We start from the raw sequence: 20,839 nt of genomic DNA on the forward strand, positions 1-20,839 counted from the left end.
TTCAAGTCATAGGAAGGTGGAAATACAGAAGCAGGCAGGGAGTTCCAGAGTTTTGTGGTGATGGTTCATTGTTCTTCATCCAGAGCACTACCTGCTGGTCATCGTGCCGGGCGTGTGCATGCACATGCTGGACATGGGCCTGGACCACATGCCCAACAACCATATTGTGACCACACCGCCCCCTCAGTTGCTGCCCAACGCACACCTCTTCCAGGTCAGACCTGTGGCTGCTTCAATATGAGTAGTATCAGTCATATAGTGCTGTATAACACACCAGCTCACTGTCTGACCTTGCTATTCATCTCCTTATGACTTGAACTAGTCTGACACACCATAAGAATTAAACTAGCAAACCTAATTGGAACTTGTGTTTATTTACATTTGTTGAGTGATAAAAGTCTTTTTCAGTTTCTGTAACTTGGCTGGTTTACTTTTCTCATTAGTATACTTGTTAGAGACAGCACTGTTTTTTCAGTCTTTGGTTTGTAAACAGACTGCATTGTTTTCTGTCACTTTGGTTTGTAAGCAGAGACAGCACTGTTTTCTCAGTCATTTTAGTTTGTAAGCAGAGAGAGCAGTCTAGAAAAGCAGTTCTGCTTGGCTGCAGATTGTGAGTGGCAAGGTGCTTTCCGGCCGCAGCATCACCTTTGTGGATGGTGTGAACCAGATGACAGTGGAGGTGAGGGTGACCAAGGAGTCTCTCTTCTCCCTCTTCAAAAGCTCCACCATTCTCAGCACTCGCTTGGCCATCCTGCACCTGGCGGCTGTGCACGACAAGGATCACGACCTGTCCCGTAAGGTGAGTAATAAACACCCCTTGTAAATTTCCCGGATCGCTTGTGTACATCTGGACTTGCATATACTATTGAGAAAACTCTAACATGATATAAGCCAGAGTAATGAAAATGCAAAACTGTGCACATCTTTTTTTATTTTTTTACTTGAAGATTGACACTTCTCAGCTGTCAAAAAAGTTCACCAGTTTTTAGCTTTTTCTTTTTATGTGTTCCTTACATCAAGTTAGAGTTTACCCACTGATACCAAACCATGCATATATGTATACCTGGATTTGCAGTGGTCAAGATCCCATCGTTTTCTAAATGACTGTGCATGGATTCTATACATATTATTATGGTCCAGGTTTTGTAATTCAGGAAGTGGATATAGATCAGCTTTTTTTTTTTTTTTTTTTTCTTCTTCATGTAAGAGAGGCACTGGCCAAGGGAAACAAAAAGGAAAAAAAGGCCCACTAAGACTGCCAGTCCAAACAGAAAGGTCAAAAGGATCATCCAGAATCAGAGAATAAGTGTCTTAAAACCTCCCTCTTGAAAGAGTTCAGGTGGAAATACAGAAGCATGAAGGGAGTTCCAGAGTTTACCAGAAAAAAAAAGATGAATGATTGAGAATACTAGTTAACTCTTTCATTAGAGGTGGACAGAATAAGGATGAGAGAAAGTAGAAAGTGTTGTGCAGCAACAGGAGGGGAGGCATACAGGTAGCAAGATCAGAAGAGCAGTTACCATGAAAATATCAGTTATAAACACTCATTTTACCAGACTATTTGTATATAAGTGACTTATAATTGTCAAGATCCCCATCTTTGTAATGACTGTACATGGATTCTTTACATATCGTTACCTTTCATGTTTTGTAAGGGAGTGGATTTAGGTCAGCTTTGGCAGTCTTGTCACTGTATATGGATGTCTGATTGAAGCCTGGCATACAAGGCTGTCTGTATTTGCCCTGTGTTGCCTTTTCAGTGCCATCCTCCCTTCAGTGTTTGTTCTGTGTACTGCTGTAGTGATTATTTATGTTGCAAGAACTAATATATGAGGGGTTGCAGGAAACCTGTAGACTTTATACATGACACAGAACAGTCCTTCCATGAAACATACCTACCCATGTCCATTGATCATCCCTATCCATATGTATTTATTTGTGTTATCTTTTAAGTATTCCAACAGACTCAGCATTAATAAGAAGAACTAAGAACACAGAGAAGCTGGAGGAAACCAGTAGACTTGTAAAAGACACACACAACAGTCGCTCCGTAAAGCAGAGCGAACATTGATCATTCCTATCCAAAAACTTGTCTAATCTTTCAAATTTCCTAATAGACTCAACATTAATAACCTGATTACTGAGTTTTTATTTATTTATTTTTTTTTTTTGAGGCAGCAGCCAAGGGTAACAAAACTATAAGAAAAAAAGGCCCACTGAGGTGCCAGTCCCCAAAGAGAGTCAAAAGCAGTCATCAAAAATTAAAGGATAAGTGTCTTGAAATCTCCCTCTTGAAAAAATTCAAGTCATAGGAAGGAGGAAATACAGAAGCAGGCAGGGAGTTCCAGAGTTAACCAGAGAAAGGGATGAATTATTGAGAATACTGGTTAACTCTTGCACTAGAGAGATGGACAGAATAGGGGTGAGAGAAAGATGTGCAGTAAGGCCACGAGAGGAGGGGAGGCATGCAGTTATCAAGATCAGAAGAGCAGTTGGCATAAAAATAGCGGTGGAAGATAGCAAGAGATGCAGCAAACTACTCCATTATCCACCATTGTATTTGAGAATCCATTGCTGCCTATCTCTTGTTTATCTCTAATTTTTCTAAGTCTTATTCACATTTGGGTCCTCAGGCCAGTAAATAAACAGCATCAGGGAAAGAATTTTAGGGTGATTTTCTTCCTGTGGAATTGAAGGATAATACAGTCAGAGTTAAGATGTATTGATATCATTATCCTTATCCTTATCATCATATCACCATCATCATCATCATCATCATCATCATCATCATCATCATCATCATCATCATCATCATCATAGTCAGGTTCAAGCAAACAATATCTTGAGTAGGTGCTTTATATGCATGGCAGTGCTAAGGAGGCCAGCAGCCAACTGCCTTCACTGTAACTGTATTCCTTCCACACACTCCTAAGTCTGAAGCTTCATACCTACTGACAATACAACACTTACAACTGACCCTCAATTCATCATCATGGTAACTTTCAATAATGAGAAAAGATATTTCCATCATTCAGGAATCTCCTTTTCTTGGACATAGAAATGAATATCCTAGAAAAGAGCTTTGATATTAAGTATCATGTGAAACATTAACAAGAGAGGGGTATCCAGTTTTTTACCTGTTTTTATTGAGTTACCTCCTACAACTTAAGTGTTCCATAGGCAGGTCATACAGGGGCAGTGAGCATTGCAGCATTGCAGTTCTCAACATCTATGTAGGTTAAGTAACACAGACATCCATGAACATTGAAGATCCATTAATAATTGGTGCGCTCCCTTAAAAAAAATGTGAAAAATTTCCTTTCTTGCACCAGCCCACGAATGATCAAAGCTGTGAATGTTTAGGGCTGGCTGTATGTGCAGGATAGTGGCAGGTCACTGGTATAAAGAGCGTAAGTTTTCAGGGCTACATCAACAACAGAGTGGTTGTTCGTATATCAACTGAACCACCACAGTCCATAAATTATGGAAATCATGAATGTTGAAAGTGGGCTGTATGTGTAGGATAGAGGCAAGTCACTGGTACAAAGAGCATAGGTTCTCAGGGCTACAGCACATACAAGGTGGTTTCATATAGACTATACCACCACAGTTTTGCAAAGTCAGCAAAGTGACATGATCCCAAATCCTAAACTTCACAAGAGTAGGATTGGTTTCATGAAGTTTTTGTAATAATTATAGAATCTCTCCTCATTTCTCTGCTTCTTGTGATGTCCCCAGCTGGACTGGAGTGTGGCAGAGCACTCTCAGTACCGGGAGTGTCCTATCCTACTCCAGGAATTCTTGGTAGGACTGAAGTGTGTGTGTGTGTGTGTGTGTGCTGTGAGTCACTCAGTCATTGCTGCTTTGCTAGTACAGCCGTGGTCAGAAGTCAACATGTCACATTTACTTCCACTGTGTTCTGTGTTTTCCACCAATCTTAAGCTCTGATCTGCTGACACTTAGTACGTTCATAGAGGAAAGGACTTAAAAATTAAGAGAAAACCTGACATTTACTTCCACCTAGTTTTGTGTTTTTCCTGATCTGCTGACAGTCTCCTCATGGAACCTGACAGTTGATAGATTCTTAAAGGAAAAGACTTGAAGATTAAGGAAAAACTTTGCATTTACATCCAAATTTTGTTTTTCATCATTCTTAAATTTTAACCTGCTGGCAATTGGCATATTTATTGAGGAAAGGACTTGAAAATTGAGGGAAAACTTTAGAAGGGAGGTTTGGTGAAGAACTGAACACTTTAGGAAGCAGTGGAAGTGAGTATGGCAGGTTACCTGATTTCAGACCATAAGTACAAGCATACAGTACACGCCACACTAGCCACACCAGGCCCACGAGACTTAGAATGATGTTTAATCTTATCCAAACCTCTTGACAGCTTCTTATAGCCCACTGTATTGTAGGTCAGAAGTAGTGAGGGTACCTTATATACACAAAAACAAGTAGTGTAAGATGTTCTTGTCTGCTGTTTTTGTTCTTGGGAATGTATGTCTTATTTCACTAGATTAAACTTGTCAAATTTATGCTTTCTTCAGTATTTCACCAGGCACTCTTTTCATCTGTTCTCTCTCTCTCTCTCTCTCTCTCTCTCTCTCTCTCTCTCTCTCTCTCTCTCTCTCTCTCTCTCTCTCTCTCTCTCTCTCTCTCTCTCTCTCTCTCTCTCTCTCTCTCTCTCTCTCTCTCTCTCTCTCCAGGCCTTCAAAATAATGCATCTCTGTTGTGTACAAGTATAGATTTATATTTTTCTGAGATGAAAATAGGAAAAGAAAATGACAACCTGCCTTTTGTGAGAGGTGCGACAAGACTGACTCTTCAAACATCCACCGCTTCTCAGTAAACGAAGGTCTTGACATGCCACTTGTGTAGAAGTGTGTGTGAAAAAGTGAAGACCAGATATGTTTGAAGAGTCTCTATAGTCTTTATTACAGTAGGATAGTGAGACCTTGAGGATTTATGTCAGCCTGTTACTTTTCCTCTCCAGTGCGTGAGTCTTAAGACAATGACAGTGTAAAACTAATGAGTTTTTTCATAGAATTTTTGGATTGCAAGGGGAAATAACAGCACAGCATCCCAAGTTTATTTTGCTGTGAAGATACAAGTGCTGCATACAAGTGAATGTGAAGCAGGAATAACTTGTGGGGGCATAACTACACACTTTTTTTCCCCTAAGGACAGTCAATTTTTTTTTTTTATTTAATTTATTTTTTATTTATCAATTTTATTTTATTTATTTTTTTATTGTTTTGTAAGAATGATTCTGGCCAAGGACAACAAAAAAGAGCAAAAAAAAAGAAAGTAAATAGAAGGGCCCACTGATGATACCAGTCCCAGAGATAGTTGTTGACACTACATTGAAATGGAAAAGTGTGATCTTACAGCCACTACAATCTGTGGGAAAGGTGAAGGTTCCTGTTGGTATAGAAAAAAAAAAAAAAAAGAATATTGGTGGGTCATTTGAGAGAAAGGTGAAGTCTAAGAATATATATAAACTGAATAGGAGTGTCATTTGAGAGAATGGTGAAATCTGCATCTATTGTTGTTTATGGGAGAATATTGCTGCTTGATGTTATGGAGTAGAGAGAAAGAAAGAAGGTAAAATTCATGGCCATTATTATTTACAGGTGGTGTAAATGTGTGCCATGGATCAGAGAGGAATTGATTAGTGTCATTTAAGAGAGAGAGGGTGAAATCTAAGGCTACTATTGTTTTTGGGAGGATGTAAATGTTTGTTGTTATGGATTAAAGAGAAAGAAAGGAGGTAAAATCCATGGTCATTATTATTTACAGGAGGGTGTAAATGCTTAGTTTGGATTAGAGAAAAAATAGCAAATATCAATTGAGAGAAACATGAAATCTAAGGCTAATATTGTTTTCAGGAGGGTGTAATTATTTAAGTGTTGTGCATTAAAGAAAACAAAGGAATGCATGGCTATTAGTGTTTATGGGAGGGATCTCAATGCTTGGAGTGAATTTGATAAAAATACACTAGCATCAATTGAGAGAAAGGTGAAATTTCTGCCTGTTTTTTGTTTATGTGAGGGTATCAGTGGTTATGGTGATGAGTTATGTGTTTTTGATGTTGGTGGAAGTCCCATGTGAGGGTTATATTGTACATGTGCCTTACTCTAGCTGACTCCTTTCTAACACTCATACTTGCATCCAGTGTTCCTTGCTTCTTTGTGCTGTGTGTGGAATTGAGAACCTGACGACTTGTGCATTGTGAAGCTAAAAACACTTCTGGCTGCACCTCCACTACTTATAGAAAGGTTCTAATTGACATGACAAGGGTTTTTAAGGGTGTATTTAGGGTGACAGATTAACAAGATTTCTACCTTATTAACAGGAGAAACGCTCGTGAGAACTGGAGTAATCGTCTGTGGCCTTTGAAAATAGTCGTGTTGAGAGAGCAAAGCGTTTCTGAATACGAGCCAAAACACTTAAATTGGATGCCAGGTTTTTTTGTGCATTTGTTTTTATTTCTTGTATTGATTGTGTCAAATGGCAGGGTTGTGTATTTATGATTGCCACCATGTACTGTAGTTTGGCTTTCATTATATTTGTAGGCATGTTTTTATAATGCCACACCATAAATGAATTTGCTGCTCACCACCCTTGTATATCAACCAGTGGCTTGTTATGATGCCCTTTGATGCTTTATATCAGATACAGTATAACAAGTTACTTTCCCTATTATTAGAAATTATTCTCATAGGGACTCTTTTTAGTAATTATCTTTTTTTGAATCACAAATAAAAATAAATGCTCAAGTATTAACAGACATTGATTCACTTGTAAGAATAAATGTTGTCTGCTCCACGTGTTAAGAGATTTTATTTTTCCTGTCAGTATTTTAGCAAGTGTGTATTAATAGTGTTAGTGGTGCAGTATTAGTAACATTAGTAGCATTAGAAGTGCATTAACCTCAGTCCACACTGCAGCTGATGTGGAGTGTGTGTGAGGACCCGCACAACCTGGACACTCCGTCATTACTGCAGGAGTACCTTGTGGGGGAGACATACGCCGCTGTACACAAGCACATCGACTCAGACGCTGCCCACCTGCTCTCCTTGCTGCCCATCACCACGGCACCCTTCACCACCGACACTGAGTACATTGTGAGCAATCCCTTCACCACTCAGCCAAAGTTTGCTTAACCTTTTGACTGCTACTGCTTCTCACCTTGATATTAGTGTTATGTTAGCTCAGACAAGGGTTTTGATAGAGTACATCCCCAGCAAAAGGTGTTATCAAGCATCTTGTCAAGTTTATAAAGAAATTTTAACTTAATTTTTATTGAGTAAGTTTTCCTATGGTGGCTAAAAATAAAATGACTAGTGCCATTAGGAGTCAGAGGGTTAAGGTTCTGTCTTTTACAAAGTTTTAAGTTCTGTAGAGAATTTTTTATATTCACATTGAGATGAAGTCTACAGTTGAGTTTCATATCTTGAAATTTGTTTGTATTTAGAACATTTGTGAACTTGGTATCACTTGATAGTTTATAATTCTTTTTTATTTGATACATTTTCACTATTGCTTTAAATAAAATTATTGGGATTTCTTTCATAAATATGAATTCTGTTTTTACTGATAAAGAGAAAAATGAAACTGTTTTATTTATAACTCATGTCCATAAAGTGTTCATAAATTGTAACTTTTCCAGTTTTTTGGAGGATTTCATTCTGTTTGCATGGCTGTGACTTCCAGCATTGTCTTTGTGGCTGCTTCCCTCAGGCATCACTCCTCTTGGCTTGGAGACAGCCACTTGTGTGGAGGAAAATTTGAGAATTTCTTCATTTTACCATTCTCATATTTGGCTTATTATTTCTGTTGTTTGATTTTTCCAATGTTGAATGTATAATATGTCAAATATTGTGTACAGCAGATTCTTTGCTATTCTTGTATTTACATAAAAGTGACAGTTTAATGATGGCTCAGTTTTGCCTGCTGTGTTGGTTGTTGCTCTGGGATTTAATGCCTCAGTTAAATTCCTTGTTTAATTTTTTTCTTGTAGCATGTTCTGTCATCTCTAGGCATCTGTCTTGATGTTATATTATCACCTCTTTAATCCATCATAATGAGATAGTTGATGTGTAGTGAAGTGTATGGTGATTTACACACCAATATTTATCACCATCTGTGACAGGTTATTTATCAAATTTCCAGGAACAAAGGGACAGTGTAGATTAAGTTCCAAGCCTTGAGTGTTGCTCCAGATACTCTTGCACTGAGGGTGAACACTGAGTAAAGGCCTGAGCCATGTGGGTGTAGAGACCATCATTAGTCACTCCATATCACTGAAGCAAACTTGGCTACTGATGATGCTTGTGTATGATCATCATCTAATGGCACCTCTCTCTCTCTCTCTCTCTCTCTCTCTCTCTCTCTCTCTCTCTCTCTCTCTCTCTCTCTCTCTCTCTCTCTCTCTCTCTCTCTCTCTCTCTCTCTCTCTCTCTCTCTCTCTCTCTCTCTCTCTCTCTCTCTCTCTCTCTCTCTCTCTCTCTCTCTCTCTCTCAGTAAGGACACTGGCCTAGCACAACAAAAAAAAAAACCTATGAAGTGCTGTTCCCTAAAGAAATTTTTTTGATGCAAGAGGGCCACTGGCCAAGGGCAACAAAATTTGGGAATAAAAAGATCCATTTAAGTGCCAGTTCCCAAAGGAGAGCCAAGTAGAATGATCAGAGTTGATAAATGGAGAAATTGAGTTTTTGAGGCACTGAACAATACTAAGTTTGCTCTGCCCCAATCAGAAATTTTAGAGAGACCAGAAGTCAGGCATTCTGTGGCTTCCCTGCATAACCTGTTTACTTCCAGAAGGGTTGGACATCTTCAAAAAGAGGTGGAAAAGTGCAGGGTGGTATCATTAGTATAGGAGTGGATAGGACAAGAAGTTTGGTTTAGATCTTTGATGAATAATAGGAAGAGAGTGGGTGACAGGACAGAACCCAGAGGAACACCACTGTCAATAGACTTAAGAACAATGACCATCTACCACAGCAGCAATAGAACAGTCAAAGAGGAAACTTGAGATGAAGTTATAGAAAAGATAGAAGCTATAGGAGGGTAGTTTGTGCCAGACTCTGTCTAAAGGTCTTGATATGTTTAAGGCAACAGTGAAAGTTTTACCAAAATCCTTAAAAGAGGATGACCAAGACTCGGTGAGGAAAGCCAGAATATCACCAGTGGAACAGCCTTGATGGAACCCATAAGGATGGTAAGCATTGTTCATATATCAGTGTTTCTTTACACTACAACCTGTGTTAACATTCCATCAATCTTGCAGGAGTCTCCGGCTGAAGAGAATGTGCGCATCTCCTACTGCCTGCTGGAGAATGCTTGCATCATGCTGCTGTCGCCCAGGGAGAGGGTGGTGCGCTCCCTGACAGACACGTGGACCAGGCTTTGGGAACACACCACCACACGCCACCACCACCGCTTCTCCCTCACTGACGTGGTGGAGAAGCTCATGGTGTCTCTCGACACGTACAAAGTGAGTTAATGCTGTCAGTGTAGTGTGCAGCAATTCAGTGCTGGGAGTAATCTGCAAAGTGTTTGTTATTAGCATTCACAAAAAAGGAGATTAAAAAGAATGCAATTTTTCACTGGTACAGCATTTGGAAGTGGCTGTAGGATAAGAATAAGTGTCTCAGAGTGATTAGTAATTGAGGAGTTAACACAGACAGTTTGATGGGCAACATTTCACAGCACTAGAAGTAATGTGTGAAATCATTGTCATAAGCATCTACTGGAAAGAAGGGGATTAAAAAGAATAGGTTTTACAACTTCTAGGTGGTACAATATTTGGAACTTGCTGTAGAAGAAGGAAAGGTGCTTCAGGATGGTTAGTAATTAAGGAGAGATGTGACAATCAGCAGTGACAGGGTTAATGAACACTCCATTTTGGATATTCTTTTTGGATAATTCTCTTGTGGGGATTGGCATCTGTAGTGGGCCTGTTTTCCACCATCATTTTGTTGCCTTTTGTCACAGCAAATCTGTCATAAAAATAAATAAAAAAAATTGCCCTTCTTTATATTTGTTTATTTATTCATTATTTTCAGTTCTGTATTGTCAGAGATTGGCCCCATGTAGGAGCATTCTCCAGTTGTCTCTTCTGTTAATCCTGTTCTCTCTAGGTGAACTAATGTTGCATCTCTCCATTACATTCTCTATCACCCTCTAGTTATTCTCCCCTCAACAGATGCTTTCCAGACACTTTGAACTTCCCAGTTCTCCAGTTGTTAGTTCCCTGCAGATCATTCTTTACATTACACACTCTATCTCTCTTCAGCACGGAAGAAGTGCATTGATGAAAAGGATAATAGGAACCTTACTTCCTCTTCTTACTACATAACCAGACCATCTCTGATTTTCATGGTTGAATGGGAAACATTTGACAATTTATAGATTAATTAAAAGATATATTGACCAAAAAATCATACATTTTCACACAAATTTATCCTCGTTATAAGTAAAACAAATCACATTTGCCATTATTATTTTTTTATTTATTTTATTTTTTTTATCTTTTTTCCTGAAAAGGAAGCAGGAAAATTATTAGGAGGCATGAATAGACTATTTGAGAGTTTGGCACTTAGAATGAATACCAAGAGAGTATTGTATGAAGGGATAGCAGTGGCTGGTGCACTGTACAGTGGTGAGACTTGGGGTATGGGAGTAGCAAACAAGATGTTGAATGTAATGGAGATGAGATGTCTAAGGAGCAGGTGTGGAGTAACTCAGATGGATAGAGTCAGGAAAGAGGTGAGAAGGAGAATGGGTGTTGCGAGAGACTTGGAGGAACAGACAGAGCATTTCATCTTATCATTTCCTCTCCTCTAACTGACTGTCTTCAGCCTCTCTCTCATTGCCGCAGTGTTGCATCTCTTGGTATCTTCTACTGCTATTTTCATGCTAATTCCTCCTCTGATCTTGTTAACTGCATGCCTCCCCTCCTCCTGCAACCTTGTTGCACAAGATCAGTATTCTCAATCATTCATCCCTTTCTGTGGTAAACTCCGGAACTCCCTTCCTGCTTCTGTATTTCCTCCCTATGACTTGAACTTTTTCAAGAGGGATGGTCATGACACATCTTCAATTTTTAATGACTGCTTTTTTACTCTTCAGGGACTGGCACCTCAGTTGGCCTTTTTTTATTTTAAATTTGCCCTTGGCCAATGACCCTCCTACATTAAAAAAAAAAAAAGTGTGTGCTGAGATGGTTAAGACGTGTTGAGTGAATTGAGGATGGTAGGCTGGTGAGGAAGAGAGTAAGATGAAGTGTGAGAGGTGTGAACTGGTGAGATAAGCTATGCAAGGGATGGATAGGTAGCTTAGAAGAGGCCATAAAGGGAAGAGGACTGACACTGTAGCATAGTAGAATGATTGTGTTTGACACCAAAGTAAATGGTGAGCAGTTGTGAGTGCTCGAGGAATGACGCAGCCGTGTGACATCATTAGTCTCACGCGGGTATGGGGCAATAAGATGTGGTAAGGGAGAGTACTTGCTATGAAGGAGCCTTGCTCTGGACCAAACTATTCAAACTATGCAGCTGATCCCCATAAATGAGAGCAGGAGTACTTTCTCTTCTTTGTCAGGGAATAAGAGAGTGGTGTATATTTACGTATGTAAGTTCCAATATCTATCTCTCCTTACAGCCATACATTTGTCAGTATCTTCATTAGTCTTGATACGTATCTTGACCCTTCCATGCTATTTTGACATTTCTCTACAGCCTGAAGCGTTGTCCCAGGGCAGCACTCCTGTGTCGCCAGCCAGTCCTCTGGTGGGTGGCCTGACCATCACCTCGCTGGGACTGACACTGGCACACCTCATGTTTGATCCTCTGCCCTTCAATGAGGCTGAGAACACAACCTCCTCCAAGCTAGAGCACCTCCTGTCTGTGGTGGGTATATCTGCATGCAGCCTTGAGTATAATTTAGCAACAGGAAAGTCCAGGATGATCAAAATTCATTCAGACTTAATTGGTGATGTGTTGAGACTCATGTATACCTTGAGTGTCCTGCCAGTGACTCAATTGTAGCTAATTCATCTTGCCATCTGACCAGTTGTTTAGTGCTTCAGTGATGCTTGAAAAGTAGGGCATGAGGATAGTGGTAGGGAGTAGACAAAATTCTATCTATGTATTTATATACCAGGCCAGAAATCCCACACAGAGTGGCCCAGACAAACCACAACACATACACACACACACACACATCATCCACACTCTTAGTCCCATCAGCTTCTGGAGGAAAAGAATAGTCTCATGGACCATCCTACTGCATGCCAGGAGTTTGGGCATAGCACAGCTGACCCAATATTATAGTATGCTGTCAGACCAAAGTTGATGACATTTCAGCCACAATTAAAAGAAGAACGTTGACAATTCAGGACATGTGCTGAATATATGATAGATGAACAGTGAGGAAGTGTGATGGAATGACAACCAAGATGTGATAAAAGAATGCAGAATGAGGCTAGGTGAGGTTAGAGATTTTTGTGGTGACCTGGAATAAGCAGACAGCTACCAGAGATAAGTGGAGGAGGATGCTAGAAGCTTTTCTCTCGGTGGAATGGGTGAGGAGGATCAGCATTTTATGTGCCTGATTTGCGTCATTTCCTTACATTGCTTTTATATCTCATAGTGGATTCTCATATCAATGTTTACAATAACAATTTTTCTCTCTCTCTCTCTCTCTCTCTCTCTCTCTCTCTCTCTCTCTCTCTCTCTCTCTCTCTCTCTCTCTCTCTCTCTCTCTCTCTCTCTCTCTCTCTCTCTCTCTCTCTCTGCAAACATCCACCATGAAGGAAATACTCAAGACAAGGCAACCATATTCACATTCACAATCTTGATTCACAGATTTTTTTTTTTTTTTTTTTTTTTTTTTTTTTTTTTTTTTTTTTTTTGTGGTAAACTCTGGAATGTTCAGCCTAATTCTGTATATGCCAGTGCCTGTGACTCAAAAAGATGTGTCAAGACTTGGACACTCCTTTGGGCTATTCTCTTTTGGAGCTCGCATCTTCAGCAGTTATATTTTTACACTAGTTTTGTTGCCCTTGAACAGAACCCTGCTTGCATAAATTTTTTTTTTTACTTTATGTACAGGTGGGGATTATGCAAGTGATTGTGGTGTTTGGTGATGCTTTGCTTGGAGGAACAGTCCCTTGATATATCATGCAGTCTTATATGTATTAAAAGCCAATGATTTGTGGCACCACTTGGCATTTGTGGTGCTGGCAAACACTGAGCTTTGATTACAGCTTTATAATGTATTGAAAACCAGTAATTTGTGGCTTCATTTGGCAGTTCTGATGCTGGTAGATACTGAAGTGCATCACTTAAATGTTATCAGCGTAGATGAAGTGAGATGAAAATGCATGCTGTGTCATTACTCCTGCTTTTCTATGTCTTGTTTTATAAACTATTGATTTGTGCCATCATATACAGTTTTGGTGTTAGCAGACACTGAACTTTGTGACTTAAACATTGTTAGTGTAGACTGTAGATGAAATGAGATGAAAACATATGTAGTTTTGTCATTACTTTTCTTGCTGTGGACAGAACCTTCGAGAGCTGAGCATGTACTGCCTGAAGCACTTCCCCCACGAGTCCCCCATGAGGGTGCACGCCGTGGCCAGCAAGTACGTCTGCACTCAGCTCCAGGCAAGTCATCCCCAAGTTTTTTTTTCAAGAGAGAAACTTACTGATAAAGAAACCTTGTGGTCATTTCAAAACACAAGCTGCTTTACATTAAGAGAAGCTGTATGTAAATAGTTTAAAGTTCAGTGCTTACTCTATTTTTTCTTATTTTGGGAAAATTAAATTAGAAAACATGAAAAGATAAAGAGTTGAATGAATAGCCTGTTTCACTCTAAGTATCATTTGAATCATTGTAAGAATGAAACATTGCAGTTGGAACTGTTTTAAAGCAGGGTGTGTGTGTGTGTGTGTGTGTGTGTGTGTGTGTGTGTGTGTGTGTGTGTGTGTGTGTCTGTGTGTGTGTCTGTGTGTGTGTGTGTGTGTGTGTGTGTGTGTGTGTGTGTGTGTGTGTGTGTCTGTGTGTGTGTGTGTGTGTGTGTGTGTGTGTGTGTGTGTGTGTGTGTGTGTGTGTGTGAATGGCTGTTATATATATACACCTGTATAAAATGTTTCTTTATCATTTGTTGTGTGACCAGGAATTGGCACATTTTTTGCAATTTTTATTTCCATCTGATTTACCATATATCTCAGCATATATGACAACTTTCAGATAAGATGACCTCTAAATTTCAGTCAGAATTTAATGGTTTTAGCTGATATCAGTGGTATAAGTTGACACCCAAACTGCCAAACCATTGTGGTGAAGTTTGGGTCAATGAGCACCAGACAACTGAGACTGTGATATGCCAGTACAATGAATGAAATACCTTGAATGTGTTACTAGTAATAAGGTACCATCATCTTCAAGCATAAAACTAAACCTAAAATAAAATTTCCATCAGTTGTTTTTTGTACATTTTCATGAAAAGGATGGATGGACAAAGGTGATACAAAATTCTATGTGGTATGATCAGTTTTCCTAAATATAAACAAACCCATGCCTTGTGCTGCCTGCGTGTGTTGGGTTGTTAGCTGTAATCTTCTGTATATCATGTTTCTTTGGATTAGATACACCAACATTCTTTAATTTTTTCCTCAACATATGAACTTCACCCCTATGTAACACTGCAAGCTGGAGAGATTCATCTCACCCCAAGTTTGCTCTCCTTTATTGCTTAGCTTGGGATTCCAAGCCTTGAAGACCTTTATATATCTTCTTCAGCTTTGAAAAAAAACTGAGGAATATTCACACATCCTCTTGCTTTATCATTTTGTATACAATGTCAGCAGAGGTTTGTAGTGGTACTACATTAAATTTTGTTTGTACACTTTTCAACGAATACATTTCAGTGTTTAACTTCCCCTAAAGTCACAAAAGTCATAATATAAGATTCTTGTTTATTTACCATGGTATTTTGCATAAAATTATAAGATCAGTGTTTTTGTACCTGGCATATAGGATGACCGCCCTCCCCCTTATCCCACCTTTCTTTTAAATTTTTTTCTTTCTTTCTTTTCTTTTTTTTTCTTTTTTTTTTTTTTTTTTTTTATGATGATTTGAGAGTTGTCTTATACACCAAAATATGTGGTAGGAGCTGCCTTGTGTAAGTCAACCAGCTTTTTGCAATCTCTTTATTTTCCTAGGTAACCTTTTTCTTTTAGCTTATTTTCCTAGGTAACCTTTTTCTTTTAGCTTCCATAAAAAACCAGGCTCTCAACTTTTCAAATAACCATTCCTCATCCCTTAATTTTGAAGATAGAGGATTCACTGTATTTTGTAGTTTTGTTGGAGAAAATAATGAGTCTTGTGTGTTGGCAGGTGTCCCGGCGGCTGTGCTCCATCCTGTGCTCCTCCCAGACCCTGATTCCCACTGAGAAGAGTGAGAAAGGCTTCACCTTCATGTAGGTCAATGGTCCATATTCTGAAACTCTTTGCCCCTCTCATCTCAACTATCTTCACAGGCCACAGAGCCGATTAGCTGGTTTATCAAGAGTGTATCTTCTGTTAATAATGTAGAAATTTTGTTAATCTGTCACTAGAACCATAAAAACACTTAGAAACACTCGTAACTTCAACTAAAGTCTTTCCAACATAGTGGAGGTGCAGCACAGAAGTACAGTAGGTATGCGGCAATGCACAGTCGTTATAACGTACAACTGCAATAACATTGAGATTTTAATAAATATTTAATCTGAATATAAAACCAAAACTGGCTTAATAAACTTGTGCGAGCACTGGAATTTTAATAAAACTTCAGTCAAAATAACAAACCATTTCTGTAAGCGCTGAAATTTTAATAAGAATTTAATCGGAATAACAAACTAAAACTCGCAAGACTAACTCACCAGCTGTGCAAACTGCTGCTCACCTATCTGCTGCCTGTCCCTTCCTCCTTTTTTTCCTTTCCTCTCCCTTCTTTTGTCTTGTCTCAAACCTCCCCCCCTGTCACCTCCCCTCCCTCTTATCTATCAGAGATAAGGGACAAGGGAGTGATACTGCTCTCTCTCTCTCACTCTCTCCCCCTCATTTATTTTATGTGATTTTCATTTCATCCATTCTCACTCTTTCTCATTCTCATATACGTAATTCCACTTTCACTCTCAATGTCTCATTCTATTTAGCAATGCTTAGGACTGTTCTTACTTTCACAGAGAGAGAGAGAGAGAGAGAGAGAGAGAGAGAGAGAGAGAGAGAGAGAGAATAGGTAAATGTGACCTATACTTGTTAAAGCAGCACGGTCATGATGTGTGAAACTCAGGATGGTAAGAATTTAGGACTATGTGTAAAACTCAGAAGGGTGCTGTATATGTTGTGTTATCTCAAGTGTAGTAGTGCAAATGTGCTCGTTTTATGTATTTTTTCGAAAATTAGATTTTTTTTGTTATTTTCTGGTTCCCTGGAACTGGTTAATTTTTTCCCATAGGTTCTTCATTTGCATTAACACACATTTGCCATAACGAATTATAGGAGTTATAGTTAGCTCTGAACTCTGTCTAAGAAAACAATGCATAGAGGCAAGAAACTGGGCAAATGGTATTAGGATTCACTTTCAGGAGTGTTAAAAGTAGAAATCCTGAAGTAATAGGTCAGACCTCAACTAGACTAAGCTGTGCAGTTCTGGTATCCATATTACAGGAAGGATATAGATCTATTAGAATCAGTACAAAGGAGAATGACTAAAAGGATACAGGGGATGAGGAATATTCCTTACAAAGCGAGATTGAAGCTGTTAAATTTACATTCTTTAGAAAGACGTAGGTCAAGAGGGGACATGATAGAAGTAATGAGGGAGACGTAAGCAAAATTCTTAGGATCAGTAACCAGGATAGAACAAGAAATAATGGGTTCAAGCTTGAAAAATGTAGGTTTAAAAAGAGATAGGAAGGAATTAGTTCTTAAATACAGTGGTAGATGAATGGAATGGACTTAGTAATCAAGTTGTTAGTGCTGAGTCATTAGGGAGCTTTAAGAGAAGATTAGACAGATTTGTGGGTGGGGATGATAGGTGGAAATAGGTAAGTATATTTCAAACGGGGACTCCTACACGTAGGCCCGATGATTTCTTGGCATTGTATCCTTGATGCATTCTTACATACATTGTGTGTTCCACCCACTATGTGCTAACTATTTATCTATCAGTCTACATCTTGAGCATGTTCTGAAGACCTCCTGCATCTGAATAGGCACCATAAAAGAGTCCCCATTCATTTCTGTTCTTGCCTTCCCTCTACACATCCTCTTTTCTATTCTCTTCAGACCTTTTCCTCTCAAATGTTTGTTCTTAAGACCTACCACATGTGAATGGACACTTCAGAAGAGTCTCCACTCATTCCTGGCCTTTCATTCCCTCCATGTATCATCCTCTTTGTAATCATTCTCTTCATACCTTTTTTCTCTCATATATTCCAGCATTCTGTTTTCCCATTTGACTGGAGCTTATCTTATTGAATCCTTAGCATCTATCATACTCATATACACACTTTGTCTTCTCACTTGCCTTTTGTTAACAAAACCAACTTAGGATGTGACATTGAAAGTATGCTTTGTTACTTTGTGTGTTTATCATCAGTGATGGTATCCATCTACTTACATAACCATCTATTTATGTGTTGTGTCTTTTGAGGCACCAGTCAAACACAGGGATTCTGAAAACCTCCATTTACTTGGTAAGATTGTACAAAGAGTGAATGCCTTAGGAGCCAGGCTGGGAAGCAACCTACTCAGTACCTGTATATATTACATTGGCTTGAACCTATTCTTATACATCTGAGACACCTCCCAAAACTTTGTCAAAACAATAATAATGTGCATGTTAATTTGTATACAATTAGTACGGTAGTTATACTAATACCACGTCTGTCTATTGTGATGTCTTTTCCTTCAAACAGAGAATGGGGTTCCAGAGCAAAAGAGGCTTGACTTCCTTCATTGCATTGTTGCACACTTTCTTCATGTGAGATAAAGCAAGCCACTTAAAGGGGAAGGTATCACAAAAAAAGTGGCCACTCAACAAACAATTGTGATTTTGCTCTTAAAGGTGTTTCATTTCATATAACATGGAAAAGTGTTATATATAAATCAGTCTGCATTTCTTTTATAACTATTTAATTTTGTATTGTATGGCAGAATGTAATATATATATCTGTCTGCCTCTCATTTCTTATAGAACTCTTTCATTTTTATGGCTTCAGAAAAAGAAACCTCTCTCCCTCTTGTCAACATACCTGGCATCCTTCCATTCACACATCCAAAACACACATTCCTTTCAATTTCATTTCACTCATTGCTAGTACATCCAACTTTCGTTCCACAAACATTCCTCCAAACTTCTCCCTTTTAGCAGCATTCGCAACACATCTACACACATTCATAACTCCTACATGCTGTGTTTTTCTTTATATGTTTGTAGGACACAGTAGCCCCTTCATTACATCCCTTTTAGTCACCTCTCACAACATGCAGGGGATACAGTGGCAGTAGGAAACAGTCTCATTATGAAAGGGCAGAGGTAAACCAGTAAGTGCTGTTGGGCCATGCTGTGCATACATGTGGCCAGCTTTGCTGTGTTGAAGTTCCTAGGGTGCAGTATAGTGATCCATGATACTGTCCTTTTCCACCTGGGGCCAATAGGGCTAAGAGAATGAATGATGTGTATGAGTATGTGGTGTTTTATCTGGGTCACCCCATGCAGGAATGCTGGCATTATATAGATATATTGATAGACCATTAAGTTTAGAAAGCAACTAAGCCACACACACTACAGCAAACAGGCTGGAAGAATATTGCCACTGTATTCCATGCATCTTAAAAGGCAACTGAAGGGAACAGAATGAGGGGACTAGGGATCCACTGTATTGTTATTCCTACATATAGTGAGACAAGGTGTGGTGTCTTGCCTTGTCTGCCTCTCCTTGGCCACTTGCCTGTTATGTTCTCCCAAGTTTTGTTAGATATTCTGGTGCAAGTTAAGAGTATTATTTTGAAAGATGCCACAAATAACACAGGAATAATGGATATTGAAAACCTTCAAGTGCCTTTAGCTTCATTATTTATTTATTTATCAACTTTTTTTCTATAAAAATCATGTAGGGTTACTCAAATATGTAGTTTAAAATAATCTCTTATCATTTACTAACTAGAACTCTTCTATCACTATTTTCTTGTTAACTGCTCTTCTGATCTTGCTAACTGTATACATCCCCTTCTCACGTGGCCTCACTGCACAAGACTACTTTCACCCCTTTTCTGTTCATCTCTGTAATGCAAGGTTTAACAAGTATTCTCAATCATTCATTCCCATTTCTGGTAAACTGAACTTGCTTGCTTCTGTATTTCCTCCTTCCTACGACTTGAAATCTTTCAAGAGGAAGGTTTCAAGAAACTTATCCTCCAGTTTTGAATAATCCATTTGGCTGTTTCCTATAGGGACTGGCACCTTTAATTTTTTTTTTTTATTTATTTATTTTTTTTTTTCTCTCTCTCCCTGGTCAGTGCCACAGTTACATTAAAAAAAAAAAAAAAGGTTAGCCAAGCTTTAATCTTGTGTACACATCACAGTGAGCAGCTGGATGAGGGCGTGGCCAGCCGCCTGTTCACCCTTCTGGAGCGCTACCACTCAGCTACCGAGGCTGTGGCGTACCCACTCCCCCAGGGCTACAACTCCTTCCTGGCATACCTGGCCCACCGCTGCCTGCCCCACTCAGTGTTCATGCAGTATGTGCGGCGCGGTGTGCTCCAGCTCAATGTGGATGTGCTGAGGGAGATTGTGTATGGTGAGTGTGTGCTGCTGCAGATGATATGAGGAAATGGAGTATCCCCAAGTTTTAAGGTATCACAGTTTTCCACAGTGTAATAAATTCTACCTGACTGTCCCACATTATCTCCTTGGGTTAAGCATTATGATTTCATAAGAAACCAAAAAGAGAAACTTGAGATGGTACTGTAGTAAGGTAATAGTGAAGGAGTTTTTTTTATGAAAGAGGGACACTGGCTGGCTCAGGGCAACAAAAAAGGTGCAAAGAAAGGTGTACTGAGGTGAATGTGTGCAGCTGATGAGGGGGAAATGACATGAAGGAAAGTGTTGCATTACATAACTATTCACCTGATTTATAGGAAATGTTTAAAGGTACTTTTTTGATTCACTAACTTTTGCATAATTTTTATTCCTTAGTTCTAATTTCTTATACTTTAACCACATGGTCCAGCTCTATTCTGCATTTTTTTTAGCTGCCACCATACAGTAACAGGAAACACTATGGAAACAGATTAGATTAGAAGAAAAAAAGGTGCATTTGCTGTGAATTTTTTATTTTGGATTAGGTGAAGTACAGAACTCTTAGTGTGTCTTTTATTTTGGAAACCAAAGCCATGTCATCTGCCAAACTTCAGCCTCCCATGGCTTGTAGGAATAGCAGCTTGATGGTTGTTGCCACACTTTACAAGGACATCACCTGTAGCAGTCATCCATTTCCCCAGACCTGGATGACACTCCACAGAATGTGGAGAAGAAGCTGGAGATAATATCATCTGTTCCTCTGGTGAGAAGTCTGAGGACTCTGCAGTTTTGGCAACACCCGATGTCCCTCATACTGCGATCCAGGCTGCACGCAGGGTCCATTCTAGCCGGTGAGGGTCCCGGTCAGCCCCGCACACCCACCCAGTCTGCCCGCATCAATGCCCAGCACCTCGAGACCAAAGGTGAGGACTGTCATTCTTGTATGCTTGTACATTTATGTGCTTTTGATG

General features: G+C 39.3%; 1 protein-coding gene across 1 annotated transcript in view; it reads left to right on the forward strand.

The window, feature by feature from the left end:
- Nucleotides 1-20,839, forward strand: part of LOC135109021 (protein pigeon-like) — a 42,946-nt gene that overhangs the window by 16,633 nt on the left and 5,474 nt on the right. Inside the window, exons 10-18 of the mRNA XM_064019996.1 lie at nucleotides 84-214; nucleotides 608-799; nucleotides 6,952-7,128; nucleotides 9,294-9,500; nucleotides 11,746-11,916; nucleotides 13,576-13,677; nucleotides 15,413-15,495; nucleotides 19,652-19,866; nucleotides 20,570-20,791. Coding sequence (XP_063876066.1) covers nucleotides 84-214; nucleotides 608-799; nucleotides 6,952-7,128; nucleotides 9,294-9,500; nucleotides 11,746-11,916; nucleotides 13,576-13,677; nucleotides 15,413-15,495; nucleotides 19,652-19,866; nucleotides 20,570-20,791 — 1,500 coding nt within the window. The remainder of the gene's footprint in view (nucleotides 1-83; nucleotides 215-607; nucleotides 800-6,951; nucleotides 7,129-9,293; nucleotides 9,501-11,745; nucleotides 11,917-13,575; nucleotides 13,678-15,412; nucleotides 15,496-19,651; nucleotides 19,867-20,569; nucleotides 20,792-20,839) is intronic.

The sequence above is a fragment of the Scylla paramamosain genome, chromosome 18 (genome assembly GCF_035594125.1).
Source record: "Scylla paramamosain isolate STU-SP2022 chromosome 18, ASM3559412v1, whole genome shotgun sequence".
Taxonomy (NCBI): Eukaryota; Metazoa; Arthropoda; class Malacostraca; order Decapoda; family Portunidae; genus Scylla; species Scylla paramamosain.